General features: G+C 41.2%; 1 protein-coding gene across 5 annotated transcripts in view; it reads left to right on the forward strand.

Annotated features, from left to right (window-relative positions):
• fmnl3 (formin-like 3) overlaps positions 1 to 22,198 on the forward strand; it is a 70,749-nt gene that overhangs the window by 37,987 nt on the left and 10,564 nt on the right. For 4 of the 5 annotated variants that reach the window (XM_034172424.1, XM_034172423.1, XM_034172425.1 and 1 more), the window contains exons 3-24: positions 1,966 to 2,046; positions 2,164 to 2,240; positions 6,202 to 6,285; positions 6,708 to 6,854; positions 9,528 to 9,636; positions 9,757 to 9,833; positions 10,214 to 10,307; positions 12,659 to 12,733; positions 13,454 to 13,564; positions 13,796 to 13,945; positions 14,513 to 14,614; positions 14,783 to 15,137; positions 15,420 to 15,512; positions 16,347 to 16,471; positions 16,548 to 16,750; positions 16,833 to 17,136; positions 17,222 to 17,302; positions 17,424 to 17,553; positions 19,401 to 19,561; positions 19,743 to 19,844; positions 21,691 to 21,783; positions 21,889 to 22,012. In XM_034172424.1, the coding sequence (XP_034028315.1) occupies positions 1,966 to 2,046; positions 2,164 to 2,240; positions 6,202 to 6,285; positions 6,708 to 6,854; positions 9,528 to 9,636; positions 9,757 to 9,833; positions 10,214 to 10,307; positions 12,659 to 12,733; positions 13,454 to 13,564; positions 13,796 to 13,945; positions 14,513 to 14,614; positions 14,783 to 15,137; positions 15,420 to 15,512; positions 16,347 to 16,471; positions 16,548 to 16,750; positions 16,833 to 17,136; positions 17,222 to 17,302; positions 17,424 to 17,553; positions 19,401 to 19,561; positions 19,743 to 19,844; positions 21,691 to 21,783; positions 21,889 to 22,012 (2,878 nt within the window). The remainder of the gene's footprint in view (positions 1 to 1,965; positions 2,047 to 2,163; positions 2,241 to 6,201; positions 6,286 to 6,707; positions 6,855 to 9,527; positions 9,637 to 9,756; positions 9,834 to 10,213; positions 10,308 to 12,658; positions 12,734 to 13,453; positions 13,565 to 13,795; positions 13,946 to 14,512; positions 14,615 to 14,782; positions 15,138 to 15,419; positions 15,513 to 16,346; positions 16,472 to 16,547; positions 16,751 to 16,832; positions 17,137 to 17,221; positions 17,303 to 17,423; positions 17,554 to 19,400; positions 19,562 to 19,742; positions 19,845 to 21,690; positions 21,784 to 21,888; positions 22,013 to 22,198) is intronic. The other variant, XM_034172427.1, reaches the window with a different exon arrangement.

The raw sequence follows: 22,198 nt of genomic DNA on the forward strand, positions 1-22,198 counted from the left end.
AATGAATAAAATATTCTTTTTTGGACCCTTAACAAAAAAGGTATGAGCTAAAAGCTGAAATACAATTTACAATTTATTTACAATTTAGTAAAGCTTGGTCCCAGCCATCGTATACGACAGTGTCGGCCCCAGAGGGTTAATGGCGAATGGCAGTAATTCCCAGAACCCTTCCGGATGACCAGTGAATCTGAATGTTTCAACCTCATAGCTGTAAACGAAAGTTTTTCATGCTAGAAATAAGGTCTACACAACGTGGGCTTAATAAAAAGCATGACCAACACAAAGAAGCACATTTGACACATTACTACATAAACTGAGTTATTCAAACTGAGTTGAACTGAAACGGGAGAAATGTGGGGTGAATGTAATCGCAAAGTTATTACAAACAACATCCTTATAAACTTACTTTATGCTTTTGTCAGCCGATCAGTGCAGTGTGACTGCGAACTACGGGGGCCGGTGATGAACACATTTAAGCAGGAGTATAGGCAGCTCTGAGTTGAATGGAGTCAGAGCTCCATCTACTGGACAAACAGTGCAAGGACATTTTATATTGCCGACACAAAACATTATTTCAGTAACTGTTCTGTTTATGAAAAATTATCGGCGTTCTATTGGCAAAATTTCGGCCGATAGTGAGTACTTTGAAAAGGGGTTATATCGGCCGATAATATAATATATCGGTCGGGCTCTACTTTTATGTATTATTTCTATCAACCCAGTGATATTCACTAATTATACAGCTGGTTTTTATTTTATTTTCCGCCACATCAGCGGCACGATGTGGTGCACCTCGTCTCAACTGCTCGCGCTGTGTTCCTGCTCGCACGACACCATCGCACCAGGATCGTGCATGCCTGCCCGTCGGCTTGATGTTTTTGTTGTTCGTTCATACAAACTCTTCCGCCGTGAGTCGCCCAGATTTGTACTTAATTGTACTGTGTGTGAAGGGGCCCTTAGCATTGCACTCATAAACATTCATTATTTGCATATCATTCAATTACACCATAAAATGGCCCAATGTAATTATTTATTAACTATAAAAATATATAGATAAATAAAAAAACTAAAGCAGTATTTTTAAATGTTTTTGCTTCATCAACAAGCCATTCTCTAAATGATTTATTTTGCATTCATTTGCACTTATTCATTTATTAATTTAGATGTATGTCTTTATATGTCTCTGTTTTTGTTTTTCAGTTAACATTTTTTTCTGAAAAAGAATCATCTAAAGCTGAAATTATGATGCGGTCACAATCTCCATACCTTATAATGTTGGGGTCCACAAAATCGGGCCACGAGTTATCTGAAACCACAAGTTAATGAAGTTGACCAAGAAAGCTTAAAATCAGCTCATCTTTCCATATTATAATAGTTTTGACCATTTGAAGTGTGAAGTTCCTCCTCCGGCTGCTGCATGGCAGCGGTGAGGGCTTTGTCAGTGCGGACGATTCTGGATGATTGAAGTTTTTGGATGTGACTCTTTAGATCCTTACTGCCAGTTCAGATTGGGCCAGAAATTACACATGCACCCACCACACATGCACCCACCAGACGTATGATGAGACAAGCAGGTTAGGTGAATTGAAAACTTTAAATTGAACATGGGTGTGAATGTGTTTGTTTGTCTACATGTGGCCCTGTGATAGACTGGCGTCCTGTCCAGGGTGTATCCTACCTCATGTCCCATGACTGCTGGGGCAGTCTCCAGCTCCCCATGACCCTTAATTTGAGTAAGCAGGTATAGAAAATGGATGGATGGTTATAAGTTTGGACACACTTTCCCATTCAATTGTGCAGTCCAATAATTTGGCAGTAAATTACTCAATTTGACCATTAATATTACATTTCATTTTGTCTATGCTCACTATCTATTTACAGTTCATATTTATCAATAGATTTGTGCAAGTTACAAATCATTTCTCAACCATTTGTTTTATTGTGTATGTTTTCTGTGTTTTACAGGAGAGGTTCCAAGTTAAGAATCCGCCTCACACATACATCCAGAAGCTACGAAGTTACTTAGACCCTGGAGTCACACGAAAGGTAGAATAGTTCAAATTACTTCTCTGACACTTCAAGGTTTGCATTTACTGCCTGTTAAAGTAAAACCCATATGGTGATAAACATGTGGTAACAATGTGCCTTTGTTATGTCTTGCAGAAGTTCCGCAGGCGGGTCCAGGAATCTACTAAAGTCTTGCGGGAGCTGGAAATATCATTAAGGACAAATCACATTGGGTAATCACATCTGTTTTTTTTCAGGTGGATTTTGTAGATGTGTTTATTTGATGAACAGTGCTCAAGGAAAAAAAATGTTTAGGGGTTTGGGTCTGTGTCATTTTTTAAATAAAGGAAGCTGCTTTGTGTTGTTGGTGCTGCCGTGGCTCAGAGTTTTTCTGGTGCCCACATCCCTCCCATTGTTTGAGCATGCCAGGCTCTGCAGTTCCACTTCATAGAGCTGGTCCTCATAATGCCCAGATGGTAGCCATTGTGTTGCCTTGTCGACTCCCCCGTAGTGTGGAGCAGGAGGCTTTGTTGTGTATGCTGAAGGGACAGGAAGCTCAGCTGACCAGTGCCGAACCCGGGGAACAGCTCACAAACACAGCAAACACTTTTTTTAACAGATAGGTCAGAGGTTGTTGTGCACGTTGTTCTGTCTTGTGATTTTCATGCATTTATATTGATGATGGTTGACTTGATCCACAATTTCACCATCAGATCCTGCCATCTATGAAAAGCCTTGGAAAACCTTAATTTTCCATAGAACTGAACTGACTCCAATAACAACTCTTATTACTGTGCATGTCAGCAAAATGGCAAAACAGGTTATTGTTTTCACTGGCATGTGTGTGTCTGTGTGTATGTGGACAAGATAAATCAAAAACGACTGCACAGATTTCCTTCAAACTCAGTGGGAATATTAACTGGAATGATATCGAGAGGTGATTGCATTTTGGAGTAGTGTGGAAAAACGTCAAAGAACAACATGGTTTGGAAACCTTTTTTTATATATATATCTCAACAACCAATAAACCTAGATGGATGATCTAAAGCACAGCAAAATATTTGTGATTGATTGGTATGAGTTACTTCATAATGAAGACAAACATAGTCAAAAGCATCATTATAGACAAAATGTATATTGAAGGTATTATTAACCGATTGTGAGGTCTGTACGGGGAATATATCAGACCTCCGTGTGAAAAACATGGAGGTCTGATATAGTCCCCGTACAGACCGAACAAGTGAGGTAAATAATTTGTTTATTATATGGCTATTATATATATAAACACGCAAACTTACAGTATCGCCAGAATATGAAAGCTGCTGATGGCTTTTAGTCCGACTTGTTCGCTTCACCTCCATGAAGAACTTAAGTCAACAGATGGTCCAGTCTTAAGTTGGTAAGCGTTCAATCTGTATGTTTTTTCCGACGCAGTTTAGATATTTATGGAGTACGTTCATGTCCGACTTGCTTTTTCTAATCGCGTTTTTAGCTTCTGGTTTGTAAAGAAAATCCGCGTTTTGGACCATGGAAACCGGTCTGATATGGGAAAATATCAGACCGGTAATCAGCCAATCAGAGTGCGCGTAGCCATATAATACAATAATGTATTTACTTGTGCATTTATATCATAGTGTGTAGCGTTCATTCTATTTGGCTTCATCAATAAGCAGCTTTTTGAGTCCGTTCCCCAGAAAGAACCATAAGCAGAGCAGAGGAATGCTATTTTCGGGAGATTTTTGTGGGTGGGATTAAGTGCAGCAGATGCTGGTTTATCATGTGCAACTGAATCTTGAGCCGTTTCTGATGTGTTATTCCTGAGATTGCCAAGAAAATCTGAAATAGCAACTGGTTGAGGAGAGAGGTGCAGCGAGGGAGGAAGGACTGAGAGGTCAGAAGCAGGGAGGGATGGTGAGGAGGGGGGTGGATCGGTGGTAGACAGGAAGCCAATGATCAAGCCCGCCTCCTTACCCACCCCTCCTCCTCTTAACCCCTCCACTCCTCTCTCCGCTTTTGTTCGCTTTCCTCTCTTTCTCTCCTCACCTCTCCTCTGACTCACGACTGGTCGCTCCGTCCCAAGCAGTTTCGAGACTATTTTAAGAACCTTTTACCCCAATCCTGGTCTCGTGTTTCTTGGGGTGCGCTGAAGGCTGGGAGGAGGTGGTGGGGAGGTCTGTGGGGGAGGTGGACTAAAAAGTTGACCTGAGCCCAGCTCTTCCAGCCATATGCCCACCACATTCTTGTTCCCATCGCAATGGGAATTCCTTTGTTTGGAGTTGTTTCTCTCTCCAGAAACTAAAATGAAAGGGGAAGGAAATCTGCAGCCCTGCTTTAATTTGCTTTCCATTTGCGTTCTTGACCATTTGAAACCCACGTCTGAGTTGCCTTTTCAAGTTACGTTTGCGCTCGAGGTATTACAAGATCCCCTCTATGTATTTGTGAACAAAAACAACTTGCAGGATAGATTTGAAAAAAAAAAATGTTGGGAGTATTACAACCTGTCAGAGTTAATGACAGGAACTGATGACATTAATTGTTGAAGCTTTGTAGGTGGAATTCTTTCCCATTCTTGCTTGATGTACGACTTCAGTTGTTCAACAGTCCGGGGTCTCCCTTGTTGTGTTTTGCACTTCACAATGCGCCACACATTTTCAGGTCTGGACTGCAGGCAGTCCAGTCTAGTACCTGCACTCTTTTGCTATGAAGTCACGCTGTTGTAACACGTGCAGAATGTGGCTTGGGATTGTCTTGCTGAAATATGCAGGGACGTCTCTGAAAAAGACGTTGCTTGGATGGCAGCATGTGTTGCTCCAAAACCTGGATGTACCTTTCAGCATTGATGGTGCCATCACAGATGTGTAGGTTTCCCATTCCATGGGCACTAACACACCCCCATACCATCACAGAGGCTGGCTTTGGAACTTTGTGCTGGTAACAATCTGGATGGTCTTTTTCCTCTTTTGTCTGGAGGACACAACGTCCATGATTTCAAAAACAATTTGAAATGTGGACTCATCAGACCACAGCACACTTTTTCACTTTGCGTCTGTCCATTTCAAATGAGCTCGGGCCCAGAGAAGGCAGCGGCGGTTCTGGATGTTGTTGATGTATGACTTTTGGTTTGCGTGGTAGAGTTTAAGTTGCACTTGTCAATTTAGTGACAAACTGTGTTAACTGACAATGGTTTTCTGAAGTGTTCCTGAGCCCACGCGGCAAGATCCTTTACACAATGATGTCAGTTTTTAATGCAGTGCCACCTGAGGGATCGAATGTCACAGGCATTCGGTGTTGGTTTTCCGCCTTGCCGCTTACGTGTAGAAAGTTCTCCAGATGCTCTGAATCTTCTGATTATATTATGGACTGTAGATGATGGAATCCCTAAATTGCTTGCAATTGAACAATGAGAAACATTGTTCTTAAACTGTTGGACTATTTTTTCACACAGTTGTTCACAAAATGATGATCCTCGCCCCATCTTTGCTTGTGAACAGCTGAGTCTTTTGGGGATGCTCCTTTTATACCCAGTCATGACACTCACAATTAGTCCTCAGTTCCCAAATGCTTATTGAGTGTTGTTAGAAGGAAAGGTGATGTAACACAGTGGTAAACATACCACTGTCCCAGCATTTTGAAATGTGTTGCAGGCATCCATTTCAAAATGAGCAAATATTTGCACAAAAACAATAAAGTTTATCAGTTTAATCATTAAATATCTTGTCTTTGTGGTGTATTCAGTTGAATGTAGGTTGAAGAAGATTTGCAAATCATTGTGTTCTGTTTTTATTTACATTTCACACAACGTCCCAACTTCATTGGAATTGGGGTTGTTCTTGGGTTAGTGACTCTAGATGATTAACTTTTGGAACAGATGAGTCAAGATGAAGAAAACGTAGCCCAAAAACACGTTTACTGTAACATTTCTCCTGCCAGTGTGGCCAGAGATGTGATCAAGAAATCATATTGATTAGTAAAGTATTTGTTATCGATAGGTATCAGTGATTTCATGAAGTCTTCCTCAAAGAAGGCCTTACACACAGGGTATACATCAGCCCTCTGATGCCTTGGGTTAAGATATGAAGTCCTAAAATGGATCATATGAGGCAGTTAGGAATCTGTTTCTCACTGTCCTAAAGGATGTAGGTGTGTTCCTGATTCAGTACCCTGCTAACCTCTCCCTGTTCCCATGCGTCACAGGTGGGTCAGGGAGTTCCTCAATGATGAAAACCGAGGTCTTGATGTCCTGGTGGAGTACCTCTCCTTTGCCCAGTGTGCTGTCATGTGAGTACACACACTTATGTGCACACAAATACACACAGCTCTCACGATTGTAGCCAAACCCTAGTCTTTCTTCAGGAACAGGGTTGGTCACTGGATCCAGCTGCTGAGTTAACACATTGTGTCCTGCGGGGGGCACACTTGCTGCTTGTTTATCTGGAAAAAAAAGTCCCTCTTGGTCCCTTGCCTTGTGTGTATGTGTTTTGCTTGGCTGCCCTGACAGACCGATTGTGTTTGTGGACAGGTGCATTGTGGTTGTAGTGCTGATCTGTACCTTGCTTGACTGAAATTGTGCTGAGCTTCTTTTCGCAGCTTAATGATGGGTTTTGTGATAACCGCTGGCTCTTTACCAAGCTATCTTGCTAACTTTCCCCGTGCAATCTATACCCCTGTGCCTCTCTGTTGGCTCCTCTCCTGTGGCTCAGGTTGGATTTTGAGGGACTGGACAATGGGGAGGAAAGCTTCTTGGAGAAGGCTAAATCTTGGAGCAGGTCTATAGAAGATCTGCACCACATGGGCACCCAACCCTTCTGCAACACCCTGGTGCGCTCTGCTCGCCAGTCTGTCTTCCGGTATGTATTGCTGGGCTAGCTTTCCTCCACTTACCTATCCCTGTTTTTATCCTGCCCTGCTAACCTAAAGCGCTGTGAACATTTATTAGCATGCTAGTTGTCTTGGTGCTGTTTTCTTAAACAGGCAGGAAAATGACTGTCTGGTTGATAAGTTATGGGGGTTGGTGACCTCTCTCCTGACCGCTAAGGCTTTGCTCCATACAAACTCAATTAGGTCTCCATGTGGCTCAGTGACAGAAACTGAAAGTCTCTGAACCTGTGCATTATGTCTGTCTTGGATAATGGTCTTCTCTCATTCATCCAGATGTGTCTGTTTTCTTCAGATGAGAGCCAGCTGTGAATCAGAGCACATGTTGGACAGTTGTGATCCTCCTCTTCATCACTGTGCTACACGCAGACAGGATATCAAGACACTTCAAACCAAAAATTGGATAGTATTAAACTGACATTATTTGAGAGCACAGCTAATATTCTGCCAGAATAAATTTCAAAATTTAGTTTCAGTGACACATGACTACCCACTCTGTAGAAATTTAGGGCCCTATCTTACATCTGCTGCAGTTGCAAGCGTCATTACTTGCTTCCAACCAACGCAGCTGTTATTTTCGGACCTTGTGGTCAAATCATTTTGTCTGATTTGGGGGTATGGTCCAAGGTACAGTGGGGGTCTGTTTCCACCTGATGAGCTGTTGAAGACTGGGAGGACATAGATGGATGAAGTGTTGCAGGAACGAGACGCTCAGCTAAATCTGGGCAATATATTTGTCCCCGCATTGATTGATGTTGTAATTTATCATAATATATATAATTTGATAATGCCAGTTTGAAGAATCTAATGACTGAAGCCTGGAATAACCAGAGTGTTTATTATTTGAACTTTAGAGTACTTTAGAAATTCAAAATAGAATAACAATATAAACATTTATCTGTGAAAGAAATTATCTGCCTAAACAAAGCAATTTAATTTAGCCTGCCTTGTAATATACTGTAGTAAAATTGTTAAATAAAAGTTGTGACAGCAATCACAAATTGTTTGATTGACAACAATAAACAGCTAATTACTACTATATTATAATGAGTATGGTGATAAAAGCACTCACCCTCAAACATAGCGTATGTCCAGTCTGCTGTCACAGATAAGGTTTTTTGTATTACAATAGAGTTTGTGTGTCAAATCATCTGACTATAGACAAAAATGGCAAAAACAAGCCTCTCTTTCAGTGAGGGTGACAAGCTTTGCTCTGTCTGTCTGGCTGCAGTGATGACATGGCTTTTCTATAGAGTTGAGAGATTTTTAACAGGGATGTCCTTATCAGTTTTTTACTTATCAGTCATTTAATGTCATATATCTGCTGATGCCTAGTCCACATCCAATACATGTGTTTTCCTAGATATTACACTTTCACAGCTAGCACAGTGTACGCACATTAAGCAAAATCCAGTGTATATGGCTGACTGTTTAACAGCTTTACCATGTATTAAGAAAAAACCTCCCTTCAATCCATGCTATTCCTGAAATATTCATTAATTTACTTCTTAAATTTTCTGTAAACTGGTTGTTTTATATGCTCATGTGCATGCTTGTGCAGCATGGCAGTAGTAAAACTAGGATGCTCAGAATAATATTGGTTAAACGATGTTTTGTTTTTTAAAAATACATTACTTTTCATTATTATTGTTATTATTATTGTTACCTCCACCATTATTATTTTTATTATTACCTCCGTCACATCACATGCACAGTGCACCAAAAACAGACTTGGTCTGTATTTAAATCAATTTTTAAAACTTGCAACGCTGAGTGTGACATTTAGTGATAAGAGACACTGGCTGTTATCGCAGCGTCGGCACAGAATTTATTAAAAAAGTGAGACTCATGCACTGTCGATGATGAGCGTGAATAAAATAGACTTATTGTGTGTTTAAAACAAAGAAGAGTGTTGTAATAGTATTTTAATCATGTGGCACTGCTTCTAAAATCTGCACCGCGGCTCTGCTGAAGTAGTGGTGCTGACTGGCTAATCTGCATGATGATCTGCATTCATGAAAAAGTTTTATAAATTAGGAAATAACTCATGACTCAGTAGTATTTGCCACAATTGTGGAAGTTGGTTTTCACTTCTGTAAAGTTGACAGTTTGTCAGGCTGTAGCAGAGGAAGGCATAATAAATCGCAGTGCCCCATGACGCACAGACAGACAGACAGACAGGGATACACTGAAGAAGAAGGAGCTAAACTGTACAAGAAAGTGTCAACATGTGCACATGATGACAGCTCTTCTCATGCTTCTATGTCTTTCCTCCCACATACTTGTGGGGCTGATGTGAGCTGTTACACGCCCCAAGGTTGAGCAGTTTTGGGATTAATGTCATATTTTGGGAAACTTTGACACTCAGCAGCAATCACGGATCGAACCCGCCATCCCTTTGGTTACTGGACAACCTGCTCTACTTTCCGAGCTACAGGGCAACATAAAACTACTCATCTCCCATGATGCATCTGTAACCTCACACATCATCTCATTTGTTTGTCAGACATCGTTCTCTCGTTTTCTCTCTCCCTCATTCTGCTGAGAGTCACACACAGAAAATAAAACCCGATTCACAAATAAACGGGAGCCACAGAAATGTGTGAGCCAGTGAAACTAACGTTAACCTCTGCCATCTGTTGCAGCTACGGTTCAGTTACGAACAGCAAAACCATTAAGAACTCCCGTCTTGTGAGACAGAAAGATGACGTGCATGTGTGCATCATGTGCTTAAGAGCAATCATGAATTATCAGGTAATAAAATCTCTCTTATTCAAGCACAGTCTGATATGTGTTCATGTCTTTCCTGTGCAGTGAAAGAGTGAATTGCACATTTCTCTGACCACATGCCTTTTTTCTGTCTTCTTCATGCAGTATGGCTTTAACATGGTCATGTCTCATCCACACGCAGTCAATGAGATCGCTCTCAGCTTGAACAACAAGAACTCGAGGTAGGAATTGAGGCCTTCGTCTCTGTAGGTTGACAGTTGACCAAACCCTGCAGCCACGTCACATGATATGCCTCCCATTCTCCATGGAGCTCAGCTTCTGTCTGAAGTTGGTGGTCTGAGTGTGCACGTGGGCTGGTTTTCTACAGGGGGATTGATGTCAAACCACAGGAGCTGATCGCTCTCTCATGAAATCACAAAGCAACAAAGAGTTGCACCTTCAACATGAATTGTAGAGTTTAACTCTTCTGCTAGTGCTTGCAGGAATAGAAGTTTAGATTTTTCTTCTAATTTAACTCATTTCATATTTTTCTCAGAGATAGTAGATGTTGGTTCTCAAAAATTTCAAGTGTGTTTTACATTTAAGTGTCTGCTGTTTCCAGGACAAAAGCATTGGTCCTTGAGCTGCTGGCCGCTGTCTGTCTGGTCCGTGGAGGCCATGAGATCATTCTAGCAGCATTTACCAACTTCAAAGAGGTGCAATACTTTCTAAAGCAATATTTTAAACTGTTAACATCATCACATCAGCGTGTTGCTTTTAAAATGGGGTTAGGTGCTGTGTTAGGACTTTGATATCACAAGCAGCAGAAAGCTTTGTTTCTATAGACCAGGGGTGGCCACACGTTTTCAGCTTGCAAGCTACTTTTAGAAGGACCAAGTCAAAATGATCTACCGACATTACAAACACTAATCATATATTGGCTTATCAATTAAACTTAGTGCAGAACTGTAGTAAAACTTAGTCCCTGAGTAATACTGACTTAAACTTTTTAGTTGTTAAAATTATTACTACTGTTATAAGTAGTAGCAGTAGTAGTATTTAGTAGTAGGAAAAAATGTCTTCAAAAGTGGACCTTGCGCCCCCACAACACCCTTTGTGAGGGGCACCTCCCCCCCAACAACACCCTCTTTCCGGCTGGATTGATCCATGGTTTGCCATCTGAGCAGGAAGAATGGCTAACATATATTTATACAGAAAGCATGACCTGATTGAAGGTAAGGTAAGAAGGTTTTATGCGCACTTTTTACATCCTGCTTTCCTCAAAAAGAGACTTTAGGTGCATTGAGGGGGGGATAGTATTGTTAACACGTTGTGGGTCTTCAGCTATTTTTAGTTTAACCACAGCGAGGACACTCACAGAACAAAACAGACTTTTAAAGAAAAGAAAAGTGTAAAAATGTCTTTGTAAAGCTCACTGCAGGTGTGCTGCTGTCACCATGCTTTGAGACACAGAGACAGGGTGGCAACTTTTTTTTTTCAACTTGTTGCTGCTGCACATAACAGCGGCTGATCAGCTTGCAGCATCAAAAGCTAAAAGTTGGTGAAGTGGGCGGTTTGGCTGAACACCCGACCTCCCCCTGGCCAGTTTTAATGTCATGCGATCTGCCCATACTATCTTTGCGATCGACCAGTCGATCGCGATCGACGTGTTGGGCACCCCTGCTATAGACCAAAAAAATCTGGTCTAATGTTAAGTGAAGGATTTTCCTGTATCTGTGTGATATAATAGATACGCCCTGCCTAGGTAGGTTCACGTTGCACATACCTACGCCACTTGTACACACAAGACAAACAGAAAAATACAAAACTTCACCTGCTGCGTCACCTCTGGGAGTTGTGGTGGACTGCTCCCCTTTTATGCTCTTTGACACATTGCACACAGATTTTTTTACAAGCCAAAAAAACTGCTACTTAAGTTTGAATAGCAATGCGCAAGGTTCTGGCACACCCTGACTCTGACAGCTGATGACGACTGTCAATCTCATTGGTTTCTTTCTGCCACAACACACCCATGATTAAGTGACTAAATACAACCCATTTACACATTGCACCTTACTTTGTGCTCAGATTATGCACCCTGTAAATAGAAAATTGAAGTTGTACATGCCCCAAATGCACTTGCACTATGCGCTTTAGACTGTGCAATATAGATGGTCAAAATAGTGACACATTTTGACCAATTTAGTGAGAATGGAATATACAAAGACAAGTACAACAGCATGGTAATTTCACATTTCAGTGGTGGTCATAAATGTGTAGAGGTGTGAACATTGTGGAGGTTTTCTACCGACTGTGCAGCCTGTGTGAGACTTTCAGTGTCATTAACTCACCAGATGTGAGCTGAACAGTAACTATCAAATTCTTGTTGGCAGCCAGTGACCCTCAAGGATTTTCTTAGCCTTTTGGTTTCAACTAAACACCGGAACAAGTTGATTACCACACAGTCTAAACCCCAGAGAGGCTCAAAACGTAATCAACCATCTCGTCCAAACATGAGAGTATTTCTGTTGTGTTGTTTTATAAAACGCTACACTGATAAACAGTGAGAAGTCTCTGATAACCAACCACAGCTGTAGGCTAAATAAATATGTGCACTATACTGTATGCGTAGTTCATCTTATTAGAAACACACTAAGTAGTTCAGAAAACATTTACGCTCATTCCAATGTTTATTTTTGTACTTGAGTTTGGTCAAAAACTTGAGTTTGGTCAAAAACATGTCTGTATCTTATAATACAGTATTTTCCTCCCCATGACATCTGATCATTTGATGAGTTTAACATCATACATTAAGCAAGATGACTTCTGTTTACATACAGCTCAGTTCTTAGTATGAGTTATGCTCAATTCTGGAATGTTTTGAGACTCAGCTTTTTCTTATGTTTTGACTAATCACATGATTTAGTGTCATATAGTCTATATATACTGCAAAATTAATCAGGATCTAAGAGCCAGATGATTTCATCTGGATATTTTCCTTTTTGTTTTCATGCTTGTGTAAGTCTCCAGTGTGGTTTTGAAGAATAACTGCCGTATCTTATTTTAGGTGTGTAAGGAAAAACACCGCTTCGAGAGACTGATGGAATACTTCTGTAGCGAGGAAGGAAACATTGACTTTATGGTAATAAACGTCTTAATTATGTTTGCCAATGAGGTTATGTGTTTGTCATGCATTTCCTGGTTTGTTAGGATTTCCCAAAAAATAATGAACAGAATTTCATGACACTGTGAAGTGATTGGGTCTGTTATGGAGACCAATAAATTCTGAGACTCTTCTTCAAAAAGAGGCTGGGCCAGAAAAAGTTAACTTTTTTGTTTGTTTGGTTGGCTGTTTTTTGGAAGTTAATTGCACAATAACACATGATTCATACATCTGATTTTAGGGAAATTTACAGTTTGCATTATATATTGAGATGGATCTTGATAACTGGATAGTGTCAGGATATTTGTAATGTCTGTAGCATTAATTAATTTTTTTTTAATTAATTTTGGTGAAATAGTTGGGCATGGTTGGGGATATGTAAAATTTCAAAACAGATTAGTAGAAAGATGAGGTAAATGTGTTTTGTTTTTTGAAAATAGAGAAGTAGGTCCATAAAACTTGTTGAAAAGATGCCTGGCTGAGAACAGAGTACAATGGTCACACGGCGATAGGTGGACAAAGGACAAAAAGTCAAAAATCGTTGCGAAAAGGTGGACAAAAGATCCTACACTTTTCCCAAAACCAAAAAACCAGCAATTCAAGCAAACTCAAACATAACTTAAAATGAAATTTGTTGACAATGTTGTTGTTGTAGTTGTTGTAGTTGTTGTTGTAAGCCTGTTTGTGTTTGTACTCCAGGTTGCATGCATGCAGTTCATCAACATCGTGGTCCACTCTGTTGAGGACATGAACTTCAGAGTTCATCTTCAGTATGAGTTCACCAAATTGGAGCTGGATGATTACTTGGAGGCAAGAAAACAAAGGAACATGAAGAGCTAAAATATGCAGTAAACAACCCTAAACAGTGCAAAAACGATGCCCTCTTTAAACTAGAGCACTTCCATGGAGCTGATTGATTCTTCATGAAACCCTCCCTAACAGATAGTAGCTTGTACCTAACAACCCAAGATAAATCCTGGAATAGAGACTACTTGTGGATGTACAGAAGTACTAATTGTGACTACTTCTGCCTCTTGTTAGAAATGTAAACACACGGAGAGTGACAAGCTGTCGGTGCAGATTCAGGCCTACCTGGACAACGTGTTTGATGTTGGTGGTCTACTGGAAGATGCAGAGACCAAGAATGCGGCCCTGGAAAAGGTGGAGGAGCTTGAGGAGCACCTGTCCCATGTAAGTGCTCCACCCATTGTAGACCACCAACGCTGCTCCCTGAGCCTGTTTATCACACGCTACTTTCCTTGGCTGCTTCTATGTAGTAATTACAATTCTATTCAATGTTTGCATTTCACAAGTGCTGCAGTGTAACTGCAGGGTAGAAAAACAATCCTAATATTGTTCTCATGTTGCCTCATTCTTTCTGGCTGGCTGCTTTGGTATCCCACACTGCTTTGCAAAGACCTTCTTCACATGGAAAGGTCGTAGGCAGCCTTGACATCATTCTAGGAATTTCATAACAAACTCTGCTCTCAGGAGTCAGGAATGATGAAGGAGGATGATGAAAATTCCTTGTGAATTCTTAGCAACATGTAGATCCAGTTCACCTTCAAAGTCCAAGACTTGATGCGTCATGATGCTGAGGATATCGTATTTCTAAGTGATGCTGCATAGTGTATTATAGGAGAGAGCAGAGGTAGTACGAAAAAAAAGTTGCCGCATGTTTTTTTTACTAGCTTGATTCCTGAGTTCATCTCCTCATCTCTTTTTTCATGGTGTCAATTTTGGTGGCTTCTTTGGTAGGTGACGGAGAGGCTGGTGGAGGTTGAGAATGAAACGATGATGAAAGTGGCTGATCTGGAAAAGCTGCTCCTTCAAAAGGATAAAGACCTGCAAGCAATCCGGGTAGGCTGAACGTCAAAACAGAAAGGATCTGCTTATTCTGTTTGTCAGTTTTTGATGCCTGTAGCTAAATTGCTGTCATGATAAATTAGGTCAGCAGGAAACAGGATGTCTTTCTGGCTTGTGGAGTCATTGTGTTGTGCACTTTATCTCCCCCTGTTGACTGTGCAGGAGACATACGAGTCAACAAACACCCAGGTCAACACCTTGAGGAAGATGATCAAGGAGAAGGATGCCGCCTTTCAGAGGCACTTTAACATAGAGAGGCGCCTACTGGAGCTTGAGCAGCAAGGCACCATCCGTTTGCACAAGAAGCCTGATGGAGACCTCACCATTGAACCGCTCAGCGTGGGAGGGGGTTGTATTGGAATCCCACTTGGAGACATTGGCCAGCTGGCTGCAGGTCTACCGCCAGAGCTGACAGGCGTAGATATGCGTTTGCCACCTGCCAGTGAGGCTCCTCCACCACCTCCTCCGCCACCTCCCCCGCCACCGCCTCTACCGCCGCCTGCTCCTTTATTTTCAGGTGATCGCGTCTCCTGGTATTTATATGTGAAAGCAGAGCTCATTCAAGTGTGGTCTCAGAGGAGGTCTGTTCTTTTTTCATTTGTGGCAAGCCAGGTAATAGGTCACAGCAGTGTTCTTCTATACTAGACAGGAAAAGGAAATACGCTAGGTGTTTTCTGTCTGTGCATGTGTGCCAGCAGACCATGGTGTAGAAGAAAAAAATAAAAATGCCTCCAGCAGTTTTGAACTCTGTTGCTCTGGTGGTAAGTGTTTTTGACACTGTATTCTATCTTAACTGCAGGTCTGAGCGCACCAGTTCCTCCACCACCTCCACCTCTTGCTCCACCTCTGCCAGAGTCCAGTCCCTCAGTTATCCTAAGCATGGGCTTGTCGGGTATGTACTATCACATCGCTTTGGCTACAAATGAGGGTGACAAGCACTTGGCGCTTGATGGGTGTTCCCTGCCCAGCTCGCAGTTACTTGGCATTAAAGCGCACACTCTCTATTGTTAGATTACAAAGGATGGAAAACCTGACACTGTCACTCAGAGTTTTTATTCCATGCTTGACTGCTTAACACAACCAAGGTTCGCTTGATTTGTTTCAGTACATCGTATTTCACAGTGATGCACCTGTGCCGCTAGTTAGCATGCAAACATCGCCATAAGATGTCTTGTAAATCACTTCAAAGGTGTTATCTGGTTAAAAAACAGTGTTTTTAGATTTTGAAATGTTTGTATCTCACTAACCTTTACAAAATATTTAAAAAAAAATGTCAAGTATATAAGATTTATACAGAAATAAGCTGTTTCAGAGCTTTATCCAACATCTTGGTTTATTGTATTTGAGTGAGCAGCCAGCTGATGTCACACTGCCTTTTTACTTGGATTGGCAGTCGCCATGTCATGCGCTCAGTATTTGTGTAAAATAGACTTCTGGTCTATTTTGGCTCCTCCTAGTTGTCGGCACTTAAGCATCAAGCACTTAAGCATCGAGGAATAGCTCATAGTGATGATGTTGGGTTTCCCTGTCTTTTATAATCTATCATTAAACATTGTGCACAGTAACGCCAAGAAACCAGATCTTGGCCACATTCCGGGTATGCACATCAAGCGACAAACACCAACTACTTCTCACATTTGTGTGTAGCTAAACTGATTGTAGGATTAATCCACACACAGTAGAACAAAACTGAAGTGACTGACAATTTATTCAAATCTTCCTGCAGCTATCAGAATCAAAAAGCCAATCAAGACAAAATTTCGTTTGCCCGTGTTTAACTGGACGGCCTTGAAGCCCAATCAGATCAATGGCACTGTCTTCAATGAAATTGATGACGAACGTGTACTAGAGGTAAATCAGACACATCAGTTAACATAGAAACTGCACTTTAGCTCAGAACAAGTTGTTAGTAATCTTGGTTGTGCAGGAGCTGGATCTGGAGAAGTTTGAAGAGCTGTTTAAGACCAGAGCCCAGGGTCCCCTTGTGGATCTTTCATGCACTAAGAGCAAGGTAGCCCAGAAAGCAGCAAACAAAGTCACCCTTCTGGATGCCAACCGTTCTAAGAACCTGGCCATCACATTGCGGAAGGCTAACAAGTCAACAGAAGAGATCTGCAGAGCAATAGAGAAGTATGCACTTTTAATGGCCATAAAATAACGAATTATTATGACATCAAGTGAAACAGTTTTCATATTTGTTGCGTCCTCTCAGATTTGACCTGAAGGCTTTACCTGTTGACTTTGTGGAATGTCTGATACGCTTCCTGCCCACCGAGGCGGAGATCAAAGTGCTTCGTCAGTATGAGCGTGAGCGCCGACCACTGGATCAGCTGGCAGAGGAAGATCGCTTCATGCTCCTTTTCAGCAAAATTGAGAGACTTACTCAGAGAATGAACATCATTACATTTGTAGGGAACTTCACGGAGAATGTCAGCATGCTCACGCCACAACTCAACGCGATCATTGCCGCTTCTGGCTCAGTAAAATCATCACCGAAGCTGAAGAAAATGCTTGAGGTAAAATGTAAATTTGACTGTGTTTTTTTTTTTTTGTAAAACACTGTGCTGTGCATATTCATATGTTCCTTGTATTTGTCTTTAGATCATCTTAGCCTTGGGAAACTACATGAACAGCAGCAAGAGAGGGTGTGTTTATGGTTTCAAATTACAAAGTCTTGATCTGGTGAGTATTACGTAGAACAATGCAGAGGTTTTTTTTCAAGCATTCTACTTAAAAATACATAGCGGAGTATAGTTTTTGTCATGGTTTTAATGATATTGTGTTCATTCTTATTGTTATACAGCTCCTGGACACCAAGTCTACAGACAGGAAAATGACGCTGCTCCATTACATCGCACACATTGTTAAAGAGAAATACTCAGAACTGGCTAACTTCTACAATGAACTGCATTTTGTGGATAAAGCTGCAGCAGGTAAGCTATGACAAAGGATTAAATTGTTGCTTTCGTAATTACATTTTGGAAACTATCAGTGGGCACTGCTAACCTAAACGTTAGGTGTCAAGAAATGCTAATTCAGTAACTGGAAAATTATCTGTGATAAGGCTAAACTAAAAAAAAAACCTAACTGCTGACTTTTATTATTTGAGTTTATCTTTGGTTTGTGTTTTTTGTTTGGATATTTTGGCTTTGCAACACTGATAAACAGACCTAAAGACCTGAAATTTTAATGTGCTGAAGGCACAACCATGGAGGATTCCAAAAACATTTAGCATGCCAAGATCAGATGATGATCAAAATACATAAACAATTAAATGAACATAATGTTCATAACATAACATAATATACATAATTATGCTGCAGCTAGAGTGCTGACGGGGACTAGAAGGAGAGAGCATATCTCACCCATATTGGCCTCTCTTCATTGGCTTCCTGTTAATTCTAGAATAGAATTTAAAATTCTTCTTCTTACTTATAAGGTTTTGAATAATCAGGTCCCATCTTATCTTAGGGACCTCGTAGTACCATATCACCCCAATAGAGCGCTTCGCTCTCAGACTGCAGGCTTACTTGTAGTTCCTAGGGTTTGTAAGAGTAGAATGGGAGGCAGAGCCTTCAGCTTTCAGGCTCCTCTCCTGTGGAACCAGCTCCCAATTCAGATCAGGGAGACAGACACCCTCTCTACTTTTAAGATTAGGCTTAAAACTTTCCTTTTTGCTAAAGCTTATAGTTAGGGCTGGATCAGGTGACCCTGAACCATCCCTTAGTTATGCTGCTATAGACGTAGACTGCTGGGGGGTTCCCATGATGCACTGTTTCTTTCTCTTTTTGCTCTGTATGCACCACTCTGCATTTAATCATTAGTGATCGATCTCTGCTCCCCTCCACAGCATGTCTTTTTCCTGGTTCTCTCCCTCAGCCCCAACCAGTCCCAGCAGAAGACTGCCCCTCCCTGAGCCTGGTTCTGCTGGAGGTTTCTTCCTGTTAAAAGGGAGTTTTTCCTTCCCACTGTAGCCAAGTGCTTGCTCACAGGGGGTCGTTTTGACCGTTGGGGTTTTACATCATTATTGTATGGCCTTGCCTTACAATATAAAGCGCCTTGGGGCAACTGTTTGTTGTGATTTGGCGCTATATAAAAAAAAAAATTGAATTGAATTGAAATTGAATTAATTAAATGAACAAATTAAGTTAAATAGTAGTTTCCATTCAGTTTATTCACAGTACAGAAATTATTAAACAAATAAGAAATATAGAGAAATAAAAATAGGACATATTGAAAATTAATTTGTTTGTTTATTTGACAAATTAATTGATGTTTCCATTCAGTTTATTCACAGTAAAGAAAGTACAGATTTCAAAGTAGTGTGTGATGCCAAAATTGGCCACTTAGCACGCCACTCAAATTTCTGTCGGCTGCTGTCTGCGACAGCGTCAAAACTGATCGAGAATCTGCGATATTCTTTAAATCTGAGGCGAAATATTTGTGTATGTGTGAAAATAACATACAGAATTAAGAATATTTTATTCTCTGCCATGTTTCCTGCCAATTTATTTCTCTGAATCAAATTTATGTGACTTTTGTCGCGATCAAGTTGCGATCGCGGATGTCCCCGCCAATTTCAATAAATATTTTGTTGAAATTCACATTCTAAGTAGTCTTTAAATTTGCATCAACCTACATCAATGCTCAGTCCAAGGTTTTGCCTTAATTATATTATAGGGCTTGCTTCTTGTTCGTCTTCTACGACTATATGACTATATATTAACTTCACTGCTACTTTAGTTTCTTGTTACAACATGTCTTCTCCTTGTGTGCAAAGTATCTCTGGAAAATGTGCTGCTGGATGTTCGAGAGCTTGGGAAGGGCATGGACTTGATCAGGAGAGAGTGTAGTCTTCACGACCATTCAGTCCTCAAGGGCTTCGTGCAGGCTAGTGATGCACAGATGGACAAGCTGCAGAAAGATGCCAAGACAGCAGAGGTATCCAGCATACTGTTTTCAACTCCTAACCTCAAACTCGCAAGTGGAAAAACTGAAACTAGCCATTACGTTAAATTCAGCTGCAGCTCAGCGACTTCTAATACACAACCAGTTATGACTCCTAACTTGACAGTGTTTGCAAACATTGCTTCCACTCTGACACTGTCTTATCCATTTCTAGGAAGCTTTCAACAATGTGGTGAACTATTTTGGAGAGAGTGCCAAGACGACTCCACCCTCTGTGTTTTTCCCTGTGTTTGTACGCTTCATCAAAGCCTACAAGGTGAGGATAGAATCAACCTTTACCTATTTTTGCTCCCTTCTTTACCGATATGTTGCAGTTTTCTCTCCTGGTTTTCTGGGAACTTCCCTGGGTGTCCTGCTCTCTTGAACAGTGCAGGGTAGGGCTTTGGCTGCCTCTGTGCCACAGGACGTGGCAGAAAGTCTGAAGCCAAATAACAGGAAAGACCAGCTGGGTTTGGCTTTAGAGAAGCAGCTGCGGTGTTTAGATGGCTCCCCCACCACCTCCTCTTTACCTCCGGACAGCCTCACCCTGAGCCATCACAAACACACTTCCTGAGATTGTTCTCCATCTGGATTTATGGGATCTGTCAAGGAAATGTGCAGAAAAGGATTTCTGTATACATATGTTTGTTTGAATGACTTGAATGCATAATGCAGATATATGTGAAGGGTGAAAGTGGGAGGCAGAAAGAGAATGTTGATATTTACCCCGCACGCCAGTGAAGTAAGCTGTTGTAATTGGGCTTGTGTGTGCCTGTGAACAAGATAACTAAAAACCAATTGGATGAATTTTCTCCAAACTTGGTGGGAGTATTACTTGAACAAATATCTCCAGATGATTAGCATGTGGAGAGGATCGGGCGGAGATCAAGGTCAACAAAAACATTGTGCGAAAAAGATTTTCTCCTATCTCTCTGCAATCAATGGGGCAAGAGCGATGATCTAAAATTTTTCTTGATCAGGAAAATATTTGTCATTTATTGGTATAAGCGGTGACAATGACGACTAAAAGGAAGTGATGTTTGTTTAGATTGCACAGGATTTGCATCAGCCCGTTGATGCCTTTCATTTCATTATGTCCTTGACCGGACAACTTTCTGCCTTTGTAGAATAATTCTTTAACATATGAAAAAAATCCATTCACAAACGTTGACCAGATCAACAACATCCTCCACGCCATCTGTCAGAAAGACGTATAGTGGAACTCCAGTTTTCTTCCCACTGGTCTCCAGGTACTGCTCAGTGACTGCCCATTGCTCCTCGGAATTAGATTGTGTCAAATTGTCTCTGACTTGGACGAGTTAAATGCAGAAAATAAGTTCTCTCATATGATGAATAAAGTCTGAATGATTGTTATTATTCTTAGGCTTTTCCAAAGTCAACGCATGTACCCCGTAAAATGCAGTGAGTTCATCCCTCCAGGTTGTAAACCACAATAACTCAAAGGCAATAAATGATGCTATCATCTTGTATGCCTTAAAACAAAAAAGGGTGTCTAATGAGGACAAAGTCATTAAAATGTAGTGACTTTTATTAACCAAATCAATCACAAAAGTAACTATTTTGCTCATGTAATAAACTGTAGACCTGCCTGCCACATGCTACATGTCTAGTGGATGCTGGACGGATGATGGATTAGGAACAGGTGTGGCCATCAGTGAGACAAACAGACAATTTCTGCACAGACGTGCAGTAAATCAGAGGAAGAAACCATCCTTTACTTTTGGATTTCATATTGGATACCTTGAAAAATTCATGGTCACATGTCCACATAGGCCCTGTGGGAAGGAGTTTGTATGAATGCAGCTGAAGCAGACACTTCTTATTTCTTTCTCTGTCACGCTCAACATATGTTTTTGAAGTTACTTGTCACTTGAAATGAGCTTGTTTGTTAGTTTGGAGTAGAGATGATCCAAAGCACACCTCCTCATCTGGGAAGCATGATGGAGGCAACATCACTAGTTTTCAATGATGACAAAAGCAGTGAATGAAATCACCAGATATTAAACTACAAATATTCTAACTGGAAGCCTCACAGAGCATTACAAGGGGGAAAAAACCCAGAATGGCTGTGTTCATAATCATTCTGACATTTTTCACAACAGGATGCGGTGGAGGAAAATGAACAGAGAAAAAAACAGGAGGAGGCAATGAGAGAAAAGTTACTGGCTCAAAAGGCTAAACAGCATGACCCCAAGGTAGCACCCAAATCTGCCAAGTGTATATGTTCTTCTCGATGCCAAGCAAATATTTGTAGTGCACCAAAAAGCACAGATAATGAATGTCTCCCTCTGCTGGTTCAGGTCCAGGCCCAAAAGAAGAGGCAGCAGCAGCAAGAGCTGATCGCTGAGCTGCGGAGGAAACAAGCCAAAGACCACCGGCCGGTGTACGAGGGCAAGGATGGCACTATCGAGGACATCATCACAGGTGGGCCAGACGGAAGCCCAAGCGACCCCCAAGTGGGTGTCAGCAATCACATGTCCAGGATTACTGTGGTCATCAAACGCTCTGCTTCCTTGAAGTGCACCTTGTGCTATGTGGTTCAGGCAGCATCACATCTGGAGCACAGAACAGCTACACCTGAGCCAGCTGTTATTCCATGATGCAATGACT

The sequence above is a fragment of the Thalassophryne amazonica genome, chromosome 6 (assembly GCF_902500255.1).
Source record: "Thalassophryne amazonica chromosome 6, fThaAma1.1, whole genome shotgun sequence".
NCBI classification, from domain to species: Eukaryota; Metazoa; Chordata; class Actinopteri; order Batrachoidiformes; family Batrachoididae; genus Thalassophryne; species Thalassophryne amazonica.